This window comes from Lithobates pipiens, unplaced genomic scaffold (assembly GCF_037356315.1).
Source record: "Lithobates pipiens isolate NorthernLeopardFrog02 unplaced genomic scaffold, aLitPip1_a1.2 Scaffold_28, whole genome shotgun sequence".
Taxonomy (NCBI): domain Eukaryota; kingdom Metazoa; phylum Chordata; class Amphibia; order Anura; family Ranidae; genus Lithobates; species Lithobates pipiens.
In genome coordinates, this window is record NW_027507789.1 from 94467828 (window position 1) to 94490575 (window position 22748).

Below are 22748 nucleotides of genomic sequence, written 5' to 3' on the forward strand. Positions count from 1 at the left end.
TTGGAGACGGGGGGGGGGGGGGGGGGGGGCGGCTTTAGCGCTGCTATCTTCCCCTCACTCGTCTCCATGTCAGGCCAGGGACAGGTCCGGATCGCCGTCACGGACCTGGCTCCTAACTTTTTAAGCTGGCTCCTAGATTCCAAGCAAATTTGTCAACCCCTGCTCTAATATATAAAACAATAGATGACAAACAGTTATCTGTACAAGGATGCATGCATATGATAATGTATATAAATAAAGCAAGTGAAGTCAAAAATAATTTCTGTATAAATAGTCCCAAAAAAGTTTTATCAAAAAGTGACTTGTGCAGACGTTCTGTGATTATTCCAAAGGTGGAAAGAGCTCCCGGTGCGCTTTTTCTGTGAAAACAATTGATATTGTGCTCACCAGATACCCTGCCCCTGCAGGGGTAGATTCGCCTCCACAGTGTAAGCCCCTGTGCCGCTCTCTGGTGCTTCCCTGGGAGTTTGATTTATCATCCACTGGTATAAATGCCTCATTCATATATTCCATAAAAAAAAAGAATATCCATGGTGTAGTATGTCTTTACAGCCAATTTATTTAGAAAAGAATATAAAAAGGGAAAACACTGCGCTATAGTTTGTGAAAAAATGGCCACAACGGCCACAACAGCAGCCAACACCAAAAACAAACAAAGTTCAACAGATAAAATAAAAAATAGTGTAGCGCTTCAATGATAAGTGTAATCAACACAAATTCTGTAAAGATAATAGTAGCAAAACAGAGATCGCACAGAACCAAATGCCTAGAAATCAAAGTCCAACATAAAACAATCATTCAACTGAGTTGATGGCGTAGAAGTGACCAAACCGTCACATAGAAGGACAATGGTGTACTGGACGAATGTGTTCATGCGGGTAAACTTGATTGTAAGCATCAAAATGAAAAGTGAATAAATACTTCTTACCGGAACGGTTGGACTCACACAGTCATATGACGGTTGAGTCTAGAAGGCTTGGGGTCACACTCTGGGACCAAAGACTGTAAGGAGAGAGGTCAGTTGGGCTGGTGGAGGAGCTCCAGACGGTTGTAGGCTCAAAGGTGGATCCTTTCAGATGAAACATCAAAGGTCAAGATGATCAGGCCCAGACGCAGCTCGTTGTACCAATAATCCTGCCTCCCCCGAATGGGGAGGGGGGTGTTTGTAAAATTTTACACCAAAGCAATGGAGAGGAGAAAAAAGAAAAAAAGGCTCCACATGGTGCGGGTCAAACAATGTAAAAAAGTTGATTTATTAAAGTCAAAAAGGTAATAAATGACTTAGTGATCACATAAAAAGTAAAATGAACTAAAAGCAATGTGGGGTGCCAACAGCTCGCCCGACGCGTTTCGACATATGTGTCTTCAACTGGGGCATGTTAAATCAACTTTTTTACATTGTTTGACCCGCACCATGTGGAGCCTTTTTTTCTTTTTTCTCCTCTCCATTGCTTTGGTGTAAAATTTTACAAACACCCCCCTCCCCATTCGGGGGAGGCAGGATTATTGGTACAACGAGCTGCGTCTGGGCCTGATCATCTTGACCTTTGATGTTTCATCTGAAAGGATCCACCTTTGAGCCTACAACCGTCTGGAGCTCCTCCACCAGCCCAACTGACCTCTCTCCTTACAGTCTTTGGTCCCAGAGTGTGACCCCAAGCCTTCTAGACTCAACCGTCATATGACTGTGTGAGTCCAACCGTTCCGGTAAGAAGTATTTATTCACTTTTCATTTTGATGCTTACAATCAAGTTTACCCGCATGAACACATTCGTCCAGTACACCATTGTCCTTCTATGTGACGGTTTGGTCACTTCTACGCCATCAACTCAGTTGAATGATTGTTTTATGTTGGACTTTGATTTCTAGGCATTTGGTTCTGTGCGATCTCTGTTTTGCTACTATTATCTTTACAGAATTTGTGTTGATTACACTTATCATTGAAGCGCTACACTATTTTTTATTTTATTTAGAAAAGAAAACTACTCACATGTAACAACAATTAAAAACCGCAATGTATGGAAACCACCGCTGGCCGCTGTATTTTGTTATGGAGAGGTTACGTCCTATGGTCATCCCCTACGCGTTTCGTCATCAAACCGTTTTATATATATAGATATACAGCCATAGTGTCAGTGAATTGGAAGCTGTTGTAGGAAAAGCATATGGAAAGCTGACAAGCTGCATAGGGAGAGATTAAAGTCATTGTAAAGTTTTTGTTATTTATTTTGTTAAATAACAAACATATCATACTTACCTCCACTGTGCAGCTCGCTTTGCATGGTGTGGCCCCGATCCTCGATTTCTGGGGTCCCCTGGTGGCTCTTGTGGCTCCTCCCCACATCAGATAACTCCCTAGGAGAAGCGCTCTCCGGGGGGGATTACCTCGCGGGCACATTCCCAAGTCCAGCATTTGCGTTTATAGACACAAATGCCGGACTTGCCCCCCCCCCCCCCTGCGCCCGTGTCATTGGATTTGGATTGACAGCAGTGGGAGCCAATGGCTATTCTGCTATCGATCTATCCAATCAAGTGCCAAGATCCCCGGGCAGAGGGACAGAGCATCCTCACAGTTAGAAATTCTAGGGCTCAGGTAAGTAAAATGGGGGGCTGGGGGGCTGGTGACTGACAGAACTTTTTTCACCTTAATGTATCCTAAACATCCTAAACATAACTGCTGCTTCACCAGTTTTGCACAGCTGCGTCATCTGCAGTATTAATTCTTGTAAAAACAAACATGTGCTATTTTTCATTAGCACATTTCAGGCACTTAAAAAATTTGCTGCTGCTGCATCACCTGCTGTCTCAAAATTTTTTATGAGAACTTGACAGAAACTGGCTAGTGGCAGGGCAGTTTTGCATCAGTAAGAACAGAGGCAGCCACAGCAAACTACTGGTCAATTTCTATTGGCTAGTCAATTACCGTTTGATGGAAAAACATGTGTTGCTGCTAAAACTACCTGGAAAAAAGTAATGAAATACTCAGATTAGCATACCTCCCAACTTTTGAACTTTAAATGAGGGACACTTGACAGTGGGAGAAGCTTAAGGGGCATCTTTAAAGTGGTTGTAAAGTCTCTCTTTAAAAAAAAAAAAACAGGTTGTACTTACCTGCTCTGTTCTGTGAATTTGCACAGAGCAGCCCAGATTCTCCTGTTCTCGGGTGACTATTATGTGCTCCTTTTGAGTGCCCCACAACAAGCAGTTTGCTATTGGGCACCCGAGCCAAGCTACAGCTCTGTGTGCCCATTCAGACATGGAACTGCGGTTTGGTCCGTCCCCCTCTCTCTCCTGATTGGCTAACTGACAGCAGGGAGAGCCAATGGCACTGCTGCTGTGTCTCAGCCAATACGGAGGGAGAGTCCCCAAGGGCAGAGACACTCGTAGACATTGCTGGACAGAGAAGTAAGTATTAGGGAGGGAGGGAGAGCTGCTGCACGCAGAAGGTTTTTTATCTTAATGCATAAAGTGCATTAATATTTAAAAAAATAGACATTACAACCCCTTTAAACATAACTCGGGCTTCCTTGTACCTATAAAATATCCTTATTATTATTCACCAAGAGTCTCATGGATATATACAAACCCCAGCACAATCATTAAAAAAAAAAATTGATAAAAGGGTGCAGAGTTTTGGAGTGCGTTATGCACAGGGTTCTGAAATTCGTTATGCACAGGGTTCAAGGTTCTGGAGTGTGTTACCTACAGATCACAGGGTTCAGGAGAGCGCTGGATACAGAGTGCAGGGTTCAGAAGAATGCACAGGTTTCAAAGTTCTGGTGTGTGTTACGTACAGCTCATATGGTTCAGGAGAGCGCTAGTTACAGAGTGTAGGGTTCTGGTATGCGTTATGCACAGGATGCAAGTTTCTGGAGTGTATTATGCACAGGGTGTAAGGTTCTGGAGTGCGATATACATAGGGTGTAGGATTCAGGTACAGACTGCACGGTTCTGGAGAGTGTTACGCACAGAGTGCAGGTTTAGGAGAGCGTTGTGTACAAAGTGCAGGGTTCTTGAATGCGTTATGCACAGGGTGCAAGGTTCTGGAGTGCGTTATGTACAGATTGTAGAATTCAGGAGAGCACTAGGTACAGAGTGTAGGGTTCTCGGATGTATTATGTACTGAGTGCAGGGTTCTGGAGTGCATTATGCACACGGTGCAGGGTTCAAGGGTGAGTTATGTGCAAAGTGCAAGAGAGTGCCAGGCACAAAGTACAGGGTCCTGGAGTGCGTTATGCACAGGGTGCAGTTTTCAAGAGAGCGCTAGGGGCTGCATCGAGCCACATCTCATTACTACACCCCGCACAACCCCTATCCTCAGGCCTCATCTTTGCCCCCCCCCCCTCTCCCCAAAGCTCCAGCATCTTCCACATGGTTACTTTTCCAGCTCTCCCTATCCACCGCAGAAAAATCTTCCTTTTCAGTGCACTAAGTGCACACTCGTTTTTGGCCCCAGAACTTCAAAGACCAGGTAAGAGAAAGGGGATCATGCTGCAGCTCACCAAGTTCTGCCCTTCCCCCCTCCTTCCCTTGAACATGCTGCACTCTGCCAGACCAGCACTTGTCCCGAGTGCAGAGCAGGAAGGCTGTTGTGGGAGCCACGGGAGAGCTGTTACTTTCCCTTTCAAACACAGAAGCCAGGCTTTTGTGTTTGAAAGTGCTAAGCTGAGCGCACAGGGAAAACCCAGGGTGACTGATGCAGGACAAACCTCCTGTACAGCAGGACAAAGGTGAAGATGCAGGAAAGTCCCGCCCAATCTGGGACTGTTGGGAGGTATGGATTAGGGTGCTGCTGCTGCGTATATGCTGTCCCTGAGGCTGTCCAAGAAAATTGTATTTCTCCATAACACCACGTACAGTTTTAAGACTTTCCTCAATCATATATATTTTTTTATTTATTTTGCATTGGTACATGACAGTAGTTTGCCTCTTAGCTCTAAAAATGGCCAGAATTTTCGTATACCTTATGATCCTAAATATTGTCTGCTAGGGCTAGTGGAGCAAATGTCAATCCTCAGAGCTAGGAAAATACTCATATCCCTGTTACTGTACTATGCACGCAAGGCCATCACCATGAACTGGAAACAATCGTCTTCCCCCTCTATCAAGTTCTGGAAAAACCTGGTGAACGCTAGTTTGCCCCTCTATAAGGCCACCTACTCGAGCAGGGGTTGTCCACAAAAATTTGAGAAGGTGTGGACCTGCTGGTTAGATGATAACACTACGGCAACGGATGTAGTAAATAACCCCTAGTTTAACATTATGGCTATAGTACGATAATAGATTGACCCAAATACTCCTATGTCACATTATCCTGTCATTATAACACTGAGCACAGAATCTCCTGAACTAGCCTCTCCCCACATTTGGGGTATAGATAGATAAGGTTATGTTTGTGTTGGTCTGCCCCGCTGACAGCTGAATAATACAAAAAAAAACCCCCACAAATTTGACTGTAAAAGACAAAAAAAAAGGGATCCCCCCCCACCCTTGTCCGACATATAGCCTGGCAAGTCAGGTAAAGGGGGGACAAACAAGCGCAGCCACCCCCCTCCTGAACCATACCAGGTTGGGTTCCGGATTTGCAACCGCAAGTCAAATTAAATGTGATTTGACTTTTTTTTTTTCCTTTAGAAATTTCATTAACACTGCAGCATGTTCTAAGCATGCTACAGATGCGCCAATTTACAAGCAGACTAGGGGGATACCCAACATGTCACGCTTCAAAATTGCGCCCGCTTGTGGAATGCTGACAAACTTTGACCTTTAAAAATCTCCATAGGCGACATTTAAAAATGTCTACAGGTTACCAATTTTAAGTTACAGAGGAGGTCTAGTGCTAGAATTATTGCTCTCACTCTATCATGGCAATTCCTCACATGTATGGTTTGGACACCATTTTCATATGCGGGCGCAGCTTACGTATGCTTTTGTAGTAGGGAAACCAAACTGAAAAGAGGCATGGAGGAGCTCAGCTTTGAGGAAAAATTACAGGAACTGAATCTATTCCCTCTCTAGAAGAGGAGATTAAGGGGGGATATGATCAACACGTACAAATGCATAAGTGGTCAATATTGTGAACTTGTTGTTGAGTTATCCACTTTAAGGTCATCACAGAGGACTAGGGGGCACTCTTAAGCCGCGTACACACGAGCGGACTTTTCAACGTCCAAAGTCCGACGGACTGAGTCCGTCAGACTATTCGATCGTGTGTGGGCTGCAACGGACTTTTGACTCGCCAAAGTCCGAAGGACTTTAGAATATGGAACATGCTTCAAATTTTCCCGACGGAACTCCGCCGGACCCGGGTCCCTTCGAAAACTCCGCTCGTGTGTGTGCTATTCCGACGGACTAAAACCGACGCTAGGGCAGCTATTGGCTACTGGCTATGAACTTCCGTATTCGAATCCAGTCGTACGTCATCACGTTCGAATCCGTCGGAGTTTAGTGTGATTGTGTGTGGCCAAGTCCGCTCCGCCGAAAAGTCCGTCAGAACTCCGTCGGAACTCCGGCAGAACTCCGACGGAACTCCTTCGGAAGTCTGTCGGACATAAGTCCTCTCGTGTGTACGGGGCTTTATAGAGAAAAAAATATTTCATCTCCAAATCCGGAAAGGTTTCTTCACAGTAAGAGCTGTTAAAATGTGGAATAGACTCCCTTCAGAGGTGGTTCTGGCAAGCTCAGTCCATTGCTTTAAAAAGTTGCCTTTCGGGGGATCAAAAAAAAGAAGGATTTTGTTCCCCTGCTGTTGCAAACTGGAGCATGCTTTTCTGTTTTTTTTTTTTTTTTGCCTTCCTCTGGATCAACTGTGGGTATAGGTTTGTGTATATGGGATTGTATTTTTTATTATTTTTTGGTTGAACTTGGACTTGTGTCTTTTTTCAACCTAACTATGTAACTATATGTAACTATGTTCGCTTCTGCATGCGAGCTTGGCGGGATAGGCGCTTAAAATTATTATTTTTTTTTTTTAAATTTGGGTCACTTGTAATCCTATTACAAGGGATGTAAACATCTCTTATAATAGAAAAAAATCATGACAGGACCTCTTCAATGTGAGATCAAAAAGACCTCAGATCTCATAGTTACACTAAAATGCAATAATAATTTAAAAAAAAAATATTTTTTTATTTTATTTTTACCAAAAAAAAAAAATTCCCCTTTAAGACCATTGGGCGGAAGTGACATTTGACGTTACTTCTGCCTTCTGATGCTATGGAGCCGAGTGGAGGCCATCTTTCCCTCACTTGGCTCCAGGCTTTTGAGGGGAAAGGACCTGATCGTCTCTGCCGCTACCAATGGCTCCGGTAAGTGTCAGAGACGACCAGATCGTGGTGGGAGGGGGCCTGCTCCCACCCCTGATAAAAGTGATCTCATGGATAATCTGCCACTGAGACCACTTTTATCTGAAAGCCGACCACCCGCTGAAGAAGAGGATACCAGGGCTATGGCAGCTATCTAAGAATGGTATTCCTCTTCCCCTAACAGACACTGTATAAGGATGGTGGGCGGTCAGCAGCCGGCTGGCAAGTGGTTAAGCATCATTAAAATCACTGCTCCTGAAAAAACAATTGTTTAAAAAAAAATGCATTGATACATGTCCCCCAGTTTCAGTACCCAGACCCCCCATGTCCCTTTTATGGGCAATTACTTGCATATAAGCCTTCAAAATGGGCTCTTTTGATTTTTCCTGTTCAGAGTTTGCTGTTCAGGTTAGAACTTTTCCCCTGTTTGGGAGTTTTGCTGCGAACCGAACAGGGAGGTGTTCGGCCCATCACTCAAGGAAACAATTTTTTCCTTACATTTGTGCCACATTTATTTGGAAGAATATGAAAAAGTCTTGCCTGCAGGGCCACATAAATATTTCTCACCAAACTCAGGCTGCAGAGTATGACAGACAGCACCACCTGTCAGACTCAGTCACTGAGGTCAATGGGGCCACATTGCAACCGCTACAGAACGGTCTTGTAATTTTAAATTGACATTCTGAAAATTGATCAACCGCAATTTTTATCTGTAGAATTTTGACCTGTTGGTCAGTGATACCTATGTACTTTAATGCACACACATTTTGATTAAAATTCATGGAAATGAATGTCAAAAAGAATAAAAATCATTACAGTTTGTGTAAAAATTAAAAATGTGCAGAACAAAAAATTCAGTTTGTTTCATTTCCATTCGTTATTTACATACATTAATTTAGTTAAATTAGTTTAATTCGATTCAACTTTTCTAAATTTGGTCGAATTGAATTAGTTTGAATCTAATTTTAATCAAAATCACATTTATTCTATTTGAAATTTGCAATTTGGAAGATGGTTATGGTCTATTTTTTTATATTCTATTATTTTATATTCATATTCATTCTTTTAAAAATTTTAATTTTGGAAACCGGTTATATTGTTAGATTTTTCTATTCTATTCTTTTCTATTGTTTGTTCTATTCTATTTAAATGCATTCTAGTTGAAATTCGTATTTCAGAAAGATGGTTATATTCTATTCTATTGGTTTTTTCTATTCTATTTGAATTTTGGGAAATGGTTATGCTTTCTATTCAATTTCTTTTTTAATTCTATTCTATTCAAATTTATTCTATTCGAAATGTTTAAATCAAAACATATAGCTGTGAAGCTAGGCTAAAAGAAAATTCTAGGAGAACTGCAGTGATCCGGGGACCAAAGGCACATGGGAAGTGTGCAACAGCTGAGAGAGGATTACAAGTAGAGCCTGCACAAGGGGAAACACAGCAGAGGGATAATAAAGAAACAGGATAGTTGTGTATAGGTATACAGAACAGTCCTGGCTGACAGCCAAGCAGGCAGCATGGTGAAGAGTAGGGATGAAGTTTGGGTTCACCATTACCATGGGTTCCAGGTGAACCCCGCAGGTGTGAGATTCGCAGTTCTGATTAGAGGGGTTGTAAAGTCAGAAGTTTTTTTATCTTAATGCATTCTGTGCAGCAGCTCCCTAATACCTACCTGAGCCCCATCTCTGTCCACGAGTGTCTCGGCTATCCAATGGCTCCCTCTGCTGTCAATGTCAGTTAGCCAATCAGGCAAGAGAGGGGGCGGGGCCGAACCACATCTCCGTCTTAATGGACACACGGAGCTGCAGCTCGGCTTGGGTGCCTCCATAACAAGCTGCTTGCTGTGGGGGCACTCAACAGGAGGAAGGGGCTAGGAGCACAGAAGAGGGACTGGAGAAGAGGAGGATCCAGGCTGCTCTTTGAAAAACCACTGAGCAGATAAGTATAATATGCTAGTTTTATATATATAAAAAAATATTATATATATATATATATATATATATATATATATATATATATAAAAATAAAGAAGGTGATATTGCGCTATGGATCACATGCAGTGGGTAAGAGCTGCCTCTACCTTACATGTCCACCCTGTCAGGGTGGACCTATGTTAGTGTAAAGATAAGTTAAGTAGAGTTGGCATTATACCTTTAACCACTTGCCGACCGCCGCACGCCGATGTACGTCGGCAGAATGGCACGGGCAGGCATAAGGGCTTACATGTACGTCCCTTGCCTCCCGCGGGTCGGGGGCCCGATCGGGCCCCCGCCCGGTGCCTGCGGCGGTCGGTATTCGTTCGGGAGCGATCCCGGACGAGGGGACGGCCATTCATTCATGGCCACCCCCTCGCGATCGCTCCCGGCGAATGAAATTGTCCGGTGACATCACTTCCTCTCCTGTAATGTAAACACAGGAGAGGAAGTGATGTATTCTCTCCTCCGTGTCGGTAGTTTTCGTTCCGGCACCGAGGAGAGAGCATCGGTGAGTTGCACAAGCACTACACTACACAGTAGAACATGCCAGGCACACTCACACCCCCCCTTTACCCCCCAATCACCCCCCAATTACCCCTGCCCCCCCAGTCACAGTGACACCAATTGCTTTTTTTTTTTTTTTTTTTTTTTTTTTGCATTGGTGTCATTTGTGACTGTAATAACTGTTAGGGCAGTTAGGGTTAGCCCCCTTTAGTTCTAATGTGCCCCCCTAACCCCCCCAATAAAGGTTTAACCCCGTGATCACCCCCCGTCGCCAGTGTCACTAAGGCAGGGTTCACATTGCAGCGGTTTATGAGAACGAATGTGATTCGCACCGCACTGCAGTGCAAATCACATCCGATCTCTGTGCGATTCGAGTTCAGCCATTCGCTGCACCCGCCACACCCGCCGCACCCGCCGCAAATTCGCACGGGACCCTTTTTTTGGCCCGCAGCAGAATCGGATCGCATGGGTGTTCACACCATGCGATCCGAGTTTGCAGATCGCACTGCGATATGCGAACTGATCTGGGGGTGTCAGTAACATTTCACTGACACTCCCAGCAGTTCGCATAGGGCAGTGTGAACTGCCGCCGGGAGGCATGCGATGCGGGAACCCGCCGCGGATTCGTGGCGTTTCCGCATCGCTCCAGTGTGAACCCAGCCTAATAAGCGATCATTTTTCTGATCGCCGTATTAGTGTCACAGGTGACACTAGTTAGGCAGGTAGGTATTTAGGTTCGCCGCAGCTTTTTATAGCGCCAGGGACCCCCATATACTACCGCATAAAGCCCCCTGATTGCCCCCTAGTTAACCCTTTCACCAGTGATCACCATATAACTGTTACAGGTGACGCTGATTGGTTAGTTATTTTTTTTATAGTTTCAGGGCACCCGCCATTTATTACCTAGTCTCACTAGTGTACCCCTAAATTTAGGGGTGTCTACTTTCCAAAATGGGGTCATTTGGGGGGGGGGTTTGTGCCATCTTGGCATTTTATGGCCTTCAAAACTGTAACGCCCTTAGAAAGCCTGAAGGCGGTGCTTGGTTTTCGGGGCCCCGTACGCGGCTAGGCTCCCAAAAAGTCCCACATATGTGGTATCCCCGTACTCAGGAGAAGCAGCAGAATTTATTTTGGGGTGTCATTTCACATATGCCCATGGCATGCGTGAGCAATATATCATTTAGTGACAACTTTGTGAAAAAAAAAAAAAAAAGTTTGTAATTTTCCCGCAACTTGTGGCAAAATATAAAATATTCCATGGGCTCAACATGCCTCTCAGCAAATAGCTTGGGGTGTCTACTTTCTAAAATGGGGTCATTTGTGGGGGTTTTGTGCCATCTTGGCATTTTATGGCCTTCAAAACTGTAATAGGTAGTGAGGAGTGAAGTCAAATATTTACGCCCTTAGAAAACCTGAAGGCGGTTCTTGGCTTTCGGGGCCCCGTACGCGGCTAGGCTCCCAAAAAGTCCCACATATGTGGTATCCCCGTACTCAGGAGAAGCAGCAGAATTTATTTTGGGGTGTCATTTCACATATGCCCATAGCATGTGTGAGCAATATATCATTTAGTGACAACTTTGTGAAAAAAAAATAAAAAAAAATTAAAGTTTGTAATTTTCCCGCAACTTGTGGCAAAATATAAAATATTCCATGGACTCAAAATGCCTCTCAGCAAATAGCTTGGGGTGTCTACTTTCTAAAATGGGGTCATTTGTGGGGGTTTTGTGCCATCTTGGCATTTTATGGCCTTCAAAACTGTAATAGGTAGTGAGGCGTGAAATCAAAAATTTACGCCCTTAGAAAGCCTGAAGGCGGTGCTTGGTTTTCGGGGCCCCGTACGTGGCTAGGCTCCCAAAAAGTCCCACATATGTGGTATCCCCATACTCAGGAGAAGCAGCAGAATTTATTTTGGGGTGTCATTTCACATATGCCCATAGCATGTGTGAGCAATATATCATTTAGTGACAACTTTGTGTAAAAAAAAATAAATAAATTTTTTTTGTCATTATTCAATCGCTTGAGGCAAAAAAATAAAATATTCAATGGGCTCAACATGCCACTTATCAATTTCCTCAGGGTGTCTACTTTCCAAAATGGGGTCATTTGGGGGGGTTTTGTACTGCCCTGCCATTTTAGCACCTCAAGAAATGAGATAGGCAGTCGTAAACTAAAAGCTGCGTAAATTCCAGAAAACGTACCTTAGTTTGTAGATGTGACAACTTTTGCGCAAACCAATAAATATACAATTATTGACTTTTTTTTTACCAAAGACATGTGGCTGAATACATTTTGGCCTAAATGTATGACTAAAATTGAGTTTATTGGATTTTTCTAATAACAAAAAGTAGAAAATATCATTTTTTTTCAAAATTTGCGGTCTTTTTACGTTTATATCGCAAAAAATAAAAATCGCAGAGGCAATCAAATACCATCAAAAGAAAGCTCTATTTGTGGGAAGAAAAGGACGCAAATTTTGTTTGGGTACAACATTGCATGACCGCGCAATTACCAGTTAAAGCAGCGCAGTGCCAAATTGTAAAAAGACCTCTGGTCATTTACCAGCAAAATGGTCCGGTCTGAAGGTGGTTAAGTGGAAAAACATTTTTTACAAACCAATAAACAATATTAAAACTAGAAAATTATTAATTATGTTCCTTTGTGCCATGAAGATACTCCTCATATGGTGTACTACATTGGAAAAATCTCAGTGAAAATATTTAATTTGTCAGGGCACTTTGTCCTCTGAATCAATTTAATTTAGTGCCGTGAGTGCACCCCCCTTACTGGGTGTTACATATAAATGAATCAGTGACAAATTATGGAGTGTTATATCCCCTAAATCAATATGTGCTTCCCCCCAACCTTAGAAAAGGTACTCACAAATAGTGAGGAAAAAAAAACACAATAATTTAAAAAAATATATATATAAAAAATAATAAATAGTAATACGTATCTATGATCAATATCTAATGAGCAATTTGCAACCATAGACAGCCTTTATACATGCATGCCTCTAATACAGGGCTCGACAAAACCCGGGCGCCAGGTCGCATTTGCGACTAGAAATAGCGACCTTGCGCCTGGGGCAGCACAGCTGGGGGTATCCTGTCTCTGTGGACCCCCCCAGCGTGATCGCGTCGGGCCGTTCCGCCGGCGGCCGAAAATTTAGGCCGCGGCTTTGAGGCCTTCTGCGGTCCTATGATTCCTTCTGGAATCTAGCGCCCTCTTGTGGTCGCCGTTGGTATGACAAACCAGCAATGCTAATAAAGCTTCCTCTGCCTGTTTTATATTACCTGCCTCTTCTTCCCTTTATTTAGAACCCCCTAAACATTATATATAATTTTTATTCTAACACCCTAGAGAATAAAATGGTGGTTGTTGCAATACTGTCTGTCACACCGTATTTGTGCAGCGGACTTACAAGCGCACTTTTGTTGGGAAAAATAATTTAGTTAATAAAAAAATAAGACAACAGTAAAGTTAGCCCAATTATTTTTTATATTGTGAAAGATAATGTTACGCCGAGTAAATTGATACCCAACATGTCACGCTTCAAAATTGCACCCGCTCATGGAATGGCGACAAACTTTTACCCTTTAAAATCTCCATAGGCGACGTTTAAAAAAATTCTACAGGTTGCACGTTTTGAGTTACAGAGGAGGTCTGGGGCTAGAATTATTGCTCTCGCTCTACCGATCACGGCGCTACCTCCTATGTGTGGTTCGAACACCGATTTTATATGCGGGCAGGACAGGGCGCGTTTAAAAATTATTATTTTTTCTTCTTATTTTAACTTTTTTTTTTTTTCCACTGTTCTTTTAAAAAAAATGTTGTGTCACTTTTATTCTTATTACAAGGAATGTAAAAATCCCTTGTAATCGAAAAAGCATGACAGGTCCTCTTAAATATGAGATCTGGGGTCAGAGAGACCTCAGATCTCATATTTACACTAAAATGCAATTGAAAAAAAAAATTGTCATTTGAAAAAAATAAATAAATAAAATGTCCCTCTAAGAGCTATGGGCAATGACTTGGAGACGGGGGGGGGGGGGGGGGGGGGCGGCTTTAGCGCTGCTATCTTCCCCTCACTCGTCTCCATGTCAGGCCAGGGACAGGTCCGGATCGCCGTCACGGACCTGGCTCCTAACTTTTTAAGCTGGCTCCTAGATTCCAAGCAAATTTGTCAACCCCTGCTCTAATATATAAAACAATAGATGACAAACAGTTATCTGTACAAGGATGCATGCATATGATAATGTATATAAATAAAGCAAGTGAAGTCAAAAATAATTTCTGTATAAATAGTCCCAAAAAAGTTTTATCAAAAAGTGACTTGTGCAGACGTTCTGTGATTATTCCAAAGGTGGAAAGAGCTCCCGGTGCGCTTTTTCTGTGAAAACAATTGATATTGTGCTCACCAGATACCCTGCCCCTGCAGGGGTAGATTCGCCTCCACAGTGTAAGCCCCTGTGCCGCTCTCTGGTGCTTCCCTGGGAGTTTGATTTATCATCCACTGGTATAAATGCCTCATTCATATATTCCATAAAAAAAAAGAATATCCATGGTGTAGTATGTCTTTACAGCCAATTTATTTAGAAAAGAATATAAAAAGGGAAAACACTGCGCTATAGTTTGTGAAAAAATGGCCACAACGGCCACAACAGCAGCCAACACCAAAAACAAACAAAGTTCAACAGATAAAATAAAAAATAGTGTAGCGCTTCAATGATAAGTGTAATCAACACAAATTCTGTAAAGATAATAGTAGCAAAACAGAGATCGCACAGAACCAAATGCCTAGAAATCAAAGTCCAACATAAAACAATCATTCAACTGAGTTGATGGCGTAGAAGTGACCAAACCGTCACATAGAAGGACAATGGTGTACTGGACGAATGTGTTCATGCGGGTAAACTTGATTGTAAGCATCAAAATGAAAAGTGAATAAATACTTCTTACCGGAACGGTTGGACTCACACAGTCATATGACGGTTGAGTCTAGAAGGCTTGGGGTCACACTCTGGGACCAAAGACTGTAAGGAGAGAGGTCAGTTGGGCTGGTGGAGGAGCTCCAGACGGTTGTAGGCTCAAAGGTGGATCCTTTCAGATGAAACATCAAAGGTCAAGATGATCAGGCCCAGACGCAGCTCGTTGTACCAATAATCCTGCCTCCCCCGAATGGGGAGGGGGGTGTTTGTAAAATTTTACACCAAAGCAATGGAGAGGAGAAAAAAGAAAAAAAGGCTCCACATGGTGCGGGTCAAACAATGTAAAAAAGTTGATTTATTAAAGTCAAAAAGGTAATAAATGACTTAGTGATCACATAAAAAGTAAAATGAACTAAAAGCAATGTGGGGTGCCAACAGCTCGCCCGACGCGTTTCGACATATGTGTCTTCAACTGGGGCATGTTAAATCAACTTTTTTACATTGTTTGACCCGCACCATGTGGAGCCTTTTTTTCTTTTTTCTCCTCTCCATTGCTTTGGTGTAAAATTTTACAAACACCCCCCTCCCCATTCGGGGGAGGCAGGATTATTGGTACAACGAGCTGCGTCTGGGCCTGATCATCTTGACCTTTGATGTTTCATCTGAAAGGATCCACCTTTGAGCCTACAACCGTCTGGAGCTCCTCCACCAGCCCAACTGACCTCTCTCCTTACAGTCTTTGGTCCCAGAGTGTGACCCCAAGCCTTCTAGACTCAACCGTCATATGACTGTGTGAGTCCAACCGTTCCGGTAAGAAGTATTTATTCACTTTTCATTTTGATGCTTACAATCAAGTTTACCCGCATGAACACATTCGTCCAGTACACCATTGTCCTTCTATGTGACGGTTTGGTCACTTCTACGCCATCAACTCAGTTGAATGATTGTTTTATGTTGGACTTTGATTTCTAGGCATTTGGTTCTGTGCGATCTCTGTTTTGCTACTATTATCTTTACAGAATTTGTGTTGATTACACTTATCATTGAAGCGCTACACTATTTTTTATTTTATTTAGAAAAGAAAACTACTCACATGTAACAACAATTAAAAACCGCAATGTATGGAAACCACCGCTGGCCGCTGTATTTTGTTATGGAGAGGTTACGTCCTATGGTCATCCCCTACGCGTTTCGTCATCAAACCGTTTTATATATATAGATATACAGCCATAGTGTCAGTGAATTGGAAGCTGTTGTAGGAAAAGCATATGGAAAGCTGACAAGCTGCATAGGGAGAGATTAAAGTCATTGTAAAGTTTTTGTTATTTATTTTGTTAAATAACAAACATATCATACTTACCTCCACTGTGCAGCTCGCTTTGCATGGTGTGGCCCCGATCCTCGATTTCTGGGGTCCCCTGGTGGCTCTTGTGGCTCCTCCCCACATCAGATAACTCCCTAGGAGAAGCGCTCTCCGGGGGGGATTACCTCGCGGGCACATTCCCAAGTCCAGCATTTGCGTTTATAGACACAAATGCCGGACTTGCCCCCCCCCCCCCCTGCGCCCGTGTCATTGGATTTGGATTGACAGCAGTGGGAGCCAATGGCTATTCTGCTATCGATCTATCCAATCAAGTGCCAAGATCCCCGGGCAGAGGGACAGAGCATCCTCACAGTTAGAAATTCTAGGGCTCAGGTAAGTAAAATGGGGGGCTGGGGGGCTGGTGACTGACAGAACTTTTTTCACCTTAATGTATCCTAAACATCCTAAACATAACTGCTGCTTCACCAGTTTTGCACAGCTGCGTCATCTGCAGTATTAATTCTTGTAAAAACAAACATGTGCTATTTTTCATTAGCACATTTCAGGCACTTAAAAAATTTGCTGCTGCTGCATCACCTGCTGTCTCAAAATTTTTTATGAGAACTTGACAGAAACTGGCTAGTGGCAGGGCAGTTTTGCATCAGTAAGAACAGAGGCAGCCACAGCAAACTACTGGTCAATTTCTATTGGCTAGTCAATTACCGTTTGATGGAAAAACATGTGTTGCTGCTAAAACTACCTGGAAAAAAGTAATGAAATACTCAGATTAGCATACCTCCCAACTTTTGAACTTTAAATGAGGGACACTTGACAGTGGGAGAAGCTTAAGGGGCATCTTTAAAGTGGTTGTAAAGTCTCTCTTTAAAAAAAAAAAAACAGGTTGTACTTACCTGCTCTGTTCTGTGAATTTGCACAGAGCAGCCCAGATTCTCCTGTTCTCGGGTGACTATTATGTGCTCCTTTTGAGTGCCCCACAACAAGCAGTTTGCTATTGGGCACCCGAGCCAAGCTACAGCTCTGTGTGCCCATTCAGACATGGAACTGCGGTTTGGTCCGTCCCCCTCTCTCTCCTGATTGGCTAACTGACAGCAGGGAGAGCCAATGGCACTGCTGCTGTGTCTCAGCCAATACGGAGGGAGAGTCCCCAAGGGCAGAGACACTCGTAGACATTGCTGGACAGAGAAGTAAGTATTAGGGAGGGAGGGAGAGCTGCTGCACGCAGAAGGTTTTTTATCTTAATGCATAAAGTGCATTAATATTTAAAAAAATAGACATTACAACCCCTTTAAACATAACTCGGGCTTCCTTGTACCTATAAAATATCCTTATTATTATTCACCAAGAGTCTCATGGATATATACAAACCCCAGCACAATCATTAAAAAAAAAAATTGATAAAAGGGTGCAGAGTTTTGGAGTGCGTTATGCACAGGGTTCTGAAATTCGTTATGCACAGGGTTCAAGGTTCTGGAGTGTGTTACCTACAGATCACAGGGTTCAGGAGAGCGCTGGATACAGAGTGCAGGGTTCAGAAGAATGCACAGGTTTCAAAGTTCTGGTGTGTGTTACGTACAGCTCATATGGTTCAGGAGAGCGCTAGTTACAGAGTGTAGGGTTCTGGTATGCGTTATGCACAGGATGCAAGTTTCTGGAGTGTATTATGCACAGGGTGTAAGGTTCTGGAGTGCGATATACATAGGGTGTAGGATTCAGGTACAGACTGCACGGTTCTGGAGAGTGTTACGCACAGAGTGCAGGTTTAGGAGAGCGTTGTGTACAAAGTGCAGGGTTCTTGAATGCGTTATGCACAGGGTGCAAGGTTCTGGAGTGCGTTATGTACAGATTGTAGAATTCAGGAGAGCACTAGGTACAGAGTGTAGGGTTCTCGGATGTATTATGTACTGAGTGCAGGGTTCTGGAGTGCATTATGCACACGGTGCAGGGTTCAAGGGTGAGTTATGTGCAAAGTGCAAGAGAGTGCCAGGCACAAAGTACAGGGTCCTGGAGTGCGTTATGCACAGGGTGCAGTTTTCAAGAGAGCGCTAGGGGCTGCATCGAGCCACATCTCATTACTACACCCCGCACAACCCCTATCCTCAGGCCTCATCTTTGCCCCCCCCCCCTCTCCCCAAAGCTCCAGCATCTTCCACATGGTTACTTTTCCAGCTCTCCCTATCCACCGCAGAAAAATCTTCCTTTTCAGTGCACTAAGTGCACACTCGTTTTTGGCCCCAGAACTTCAAAGACCAGGTAAGAGAAAGGGGATCATGCTGCAGCTCACCAAGTTCTGCCCTTCCCCCCTCCTTCCCTTGAACATGCTGCACTCTGCCAGACCAGCACTTGTCCCGAGTGCAGAGCAGGAAGGCTGTTGTGGGAGCCACGGGAGAGCTGTTACTTTCCCTTTCAAACACAGAAGCCAGGCTTTTGTGTTTGAAAGTGCTAAGCTGAGCGCACAGGGAAAACCCAGGGTGACTGATGCAGGACAAACCTCCTGTACAGCAGGACAAAGGTGAAGATGCAGGAAAGTCCCGCCCAATCTGGGACTGTTGGGAGGTATGGATTAGGGTGCTGCTGCTGCGTATATGCTGTCCCTGAGGCTGTCCAAGAAAATTGTATTTCTCCATAACACCACGTACAGTTTTAAGACTTTCCTCAATCATATATATTTTTTTATTTATTTTGCATTGGTACATGACAGTAGTTTGCCTCTTAGCTCTAAAAATGGCCAGAATTTTCGTATACCTTATGATCCTAAATATTGTCTGTTAGGGCTAGTGGAGCAAATGTCAATCCTCAGAGCTAGGAAAATACTCATATCCCTGTTACTGTACTATGCACGCAAGGCCATCACCATGAACTGGAAACAATCGTCTTCCCCCTCTATCAAGTTCTGGAAAAACCTGGTGAACGCTAGTTTGCCCCTCTATAAGGCCACCTACTCGAGCAGGGGTTGTCCACAAAAATTTGAGAAGGTGTGGACCTGCTGGTTAGATGATAACACTACGGCAACGGATGTAGTAAATAACCCCTAGTTTAACATTATGGCTATAGTACGATAATAGATTGACCCAAATACTCCTATGTCACATTATCCTGTCATTATAACACTGAGCACAGAATCTCCTGAACTAGCCTCTCCCCACATTTGGGGTATAGATAGATAAGGTTATGTTTGTGTTGGTCTGCCCCGCTGACAGCTGAATAATACAAAAAAAAACCCCCACAAATTTGACTGTAAAAGACAAAAAAAAAGGGATCCCCCCCCACCCTTGTCCGACATATAGCCTGGCAAGTCAGGTAAAGGGGGGACAAACAAGCGCAGCCACCCCCCTCCTGAACCATACCAGGTTGGGTTCCGGATTTGCAACCGCAAGTCAAATTAAATGTGATTTGACTTTTTTTTTTTCCTTTAGAAATTTCATTAACACTGCAGCATGTTCTAAGCATGCTACAGATGCGCCAATTTACAAGCAGACTAGGGGGATACCCAACATGTCACGCTTCAAAATTGCGCCCGCTTGTGGAATGCTGACAAACTTTGACCTTTAAAAATCTCCATAGGCGACATTTAAAAATGTCTACAGGTTACCAATTTTAAGTTACAGAGGAGGTCTAGTGCTAGAATTATTGCTCTCACTCTATCATGGCAATTCCTCACATGTATGGTTTGGACACCATTTTCATATGCGGGCGCAGCTTACGTATGCTTTTGTAGTAGGGAAACCAAACTGAAAAGAGGCATGGAGGAGCTCAGCTTTGAGGAAAAATTACAGGAACTGAATCTATTCCCTCTCTAGAAGAGGAGATTAAGGGGGGATATGATCAACACGTACAAATGCATAAGTGGTCAATATTGTGAACTTGTTGTTGAGTTATCCACTTTAAGGTCATCACAGAGGACTAGGGGGCACTCTTAAGCCGCGTACACACGAGCGGACTTTTCAACGTCCAAAGTCCGACGGACTGAGTCCGTCAGACTATTCGATCGTGTGTGGGCTGCAACGGACTTTTGACTCGCCAAAGTCCGAAGGACTTTAGAATATGGAACATGCTTCAAATTTTCCCGACGGAACTCCGCCGGACCCGGGTCCCTTCGAAAACTCCGCTCGTGTGTGTGCTATTCCGACGGACTAAAACCGACGCTAGGGCAGCTATTGGCTACTGGCTATGAACTTCCGTATTCGAATCCAGTCGTACGTCATCACGTTCGAATCCGTCGGAGTTTAGTGTGATTGTGTGTGGCCAAGTCCGCTCCGCCGAAAAGTCCGTCAGAACTCCGTCGGAACTCCGGCAGAACTCCGACGGAACTCCTTCGGAAGTCTGTCGGACATAAGTCCTCTCGTGTGTACGGGGCTTTATAGAGAAAAAAATATTTCATCTCCAAATCCGGAAAGGTTTCTTCACAGTAAGAGCTGTTAAAATGTGGAATAGACTCCCTTCAGAGGTGGTTCTGGCAAGCTCAGTCCATTGCTTTAAAAAGTTGCCTTTCGGGGGATCAAAAAAAAGAAGGATTTTGTTCCCCTGCTGTTGCAAACTGGAGCATGCTTTTCTGTTTTTTTTTTTTTTTTGCCTTCCTCTGGATCAACTGTGGGTATAGGTTTGTGTATATGGGATTGTATTTTTTATTATTTTTTGGTTGAACTTGGACTTGTGTCTTTTTTCAACCTAACTATGTAACTATATGTAACTATGTTCGCTTCTGCATGCGAGCTTGGCGGGATAGGCGCTTAAAATTATTATTTTTTTTTTTTAAATTTGGGTCACTTGTAATCCTATTACAAGGGATGTAAACATCTCTTATAATAGAAAAAAATCATGACAGGACCTCTTCAATGTGAGATCAAAAAGACCTCAGATCTCATAGTTACACTAAAATGCAATAATAATTTAAAAAAAAAATATTTTTTTATTTTATTTTTACCAAAAAAAAAAAATTCCCCTTTAAGACCATTGGGCGGAAGTGACATTTGACGTTACTTCTGCCTTCTGATGCTATGGAGCCGAGTGGAGGCCATCTTTCCCTCACTTGGCTCCAGGCTTTTGAGGGGAAAGGACCTGATCGTCTCTGCCGCTACCAATGGCTCCGGTAAGTGTCAGAGACGACCAGATCGTGGTGGGAGGGGGCCTGCTCCCACCCCTGATAAAAGTGATCTCATGGATAATCTGCCACTGAGACCACTTTTATCTGAAAGCCGACCACCCGCTGAAGAAGAGGATACCAGGGCTATGGCAGCTATCTAAGAATGGTATTCCTCTTCCCCTAACAGACACTGTATAAGGATGGTGGGCGGTCAGCAGCCGGCTGGCAAGTGGTTAAGCATCATTAAAATCACTGCTCCTGAAAAAACAATTGTTTAAAAAAAAATGCATTGATACATGTCCCCCAGTTTCAGTACCCAGACCCCCCATGTCCCTTTTATGGGCAATTACTTGCATATAAGCCTTCAAAATGGGCTCTTTTGATTTTTCCTGTTCAGAGTTTGCTGTTCAGGTTAGAACTTTTCCCCTGTTTGGGAGTTTTGCTGCGAACCGAACAGGGAGGTGTTCGGCCCATCACTCAAGGAAACAATTTTTTCCTTACATTTGTGCCACATTTATTTGGAAGAATATGAAAAAGTCTTGCCTGCAGGGCCACATAAATATTTCTCACCAAACTCAGGCTGCAGAGTATGACAGACAGCACCACCTGTCAGACTCAGTCACTGAGGTCAATGGGGCCACATTGCAACCGCTACAGAACGGTCTTGTAATTTTAAATTGACATTCTGAAAATTGATCAACCGCAATTTTTATCTGTAGAATTTTGACCTGTTGGTCAGTGATACCTATGTACTTTAATGCACACACATTTTGATTAAAATTCATGGAAATGAATGTCAAAAAGAATAAAAATCATTACAGTTTGTGTAAAAATTAAAAATGTGCAGAACAAAAAATTCAGTTTGTTTCATTTCCATTCGTTATTTACATACATTAGTTTAGTAAAATTAGTTTAATTCGATTCAACTTTTCTAAATTTGGTCGAATTGAATTAGTTTGAATCTAATTTTAATCAAAATCACATTTATTCTATTTGAAATTTGCATTTTGGAAGATGGTTATGGTCTATTTTTTTATATTCTATTATTTTATATTCATATTCATTCTTTTAAAAATTTTAATTTTGGAAACCGGTTATATTGTTAGATTTTTCTATTCTATTCTTTTCTATTGTTTGTTCTATTCTATTTAAATGCATTCTAGTTGAAATTCGTATTTCAGAAAGATGGTTATATTCTATTCTATTGGTTTTTTCTATTCTATTTGAATTTTGGGAAATGGTTATGCTTTCTATTCAATTTCTTTTTTAATTCTATTCTATTCAAATTTATTCTATTCGAAATGTTTAAATCAAAACATATAGCTGTGAAGCTAGGCTAAAAGAAAATTCTAGGAGAACTGCAGTGATCCGGGGACCAAAGGCACATGGGAAGTGTGCAACAGCTGAGAGAGGATTACAAGTAGAGCCTGCACAAGGGGAAACACAGCAGAGGGATAATAAAGAAACAGGATAGTTGTGTATAGGTATACAGAACAGTCCTGGCTGACAGCCAAGCAGGCAGCATGGTGAAGAGTAGGGATGAAGTTTGGGTTCACCATTACCATGGGTTCCAGGTGAACCCCGCAGGTGTGAGATTCGCAGTTCTGATTAGAGGGGTTGTAAAGTCAG

General features: G+C 43.0%; 1 protein-coding gene across 2 annotated transcripts in view; it reads right to left on the reverse strand.

The window, feature by feature from the left end:
- LOC143935528 (transcription factor CP2-like protein 1) overlaps positions 1 to 22748 on the reverse strand; it is a 416417-nt gene that overhangs the window by 309744 nt on the left and 83925 nt on the right. The window contains exon 1 of one of the 2 annotated variants that reach the window (XM_077459470.1): positions 1991 to 2136. The exons of the other annotated variant lie outside the window; for it this stretch is intronic. Coding sequence (XP_077315596.1) covers positions 1991 to 2076 — 86 coding nt within the window. The 5' untranslated portion in view covers positions 2077 to 2136. Of the gene's footprint in view, positions 1 to 1990; positions 2137 to 22748 lie in introns of those variants that run through there. 2 annotated transcript variants of the gene reach the window in all.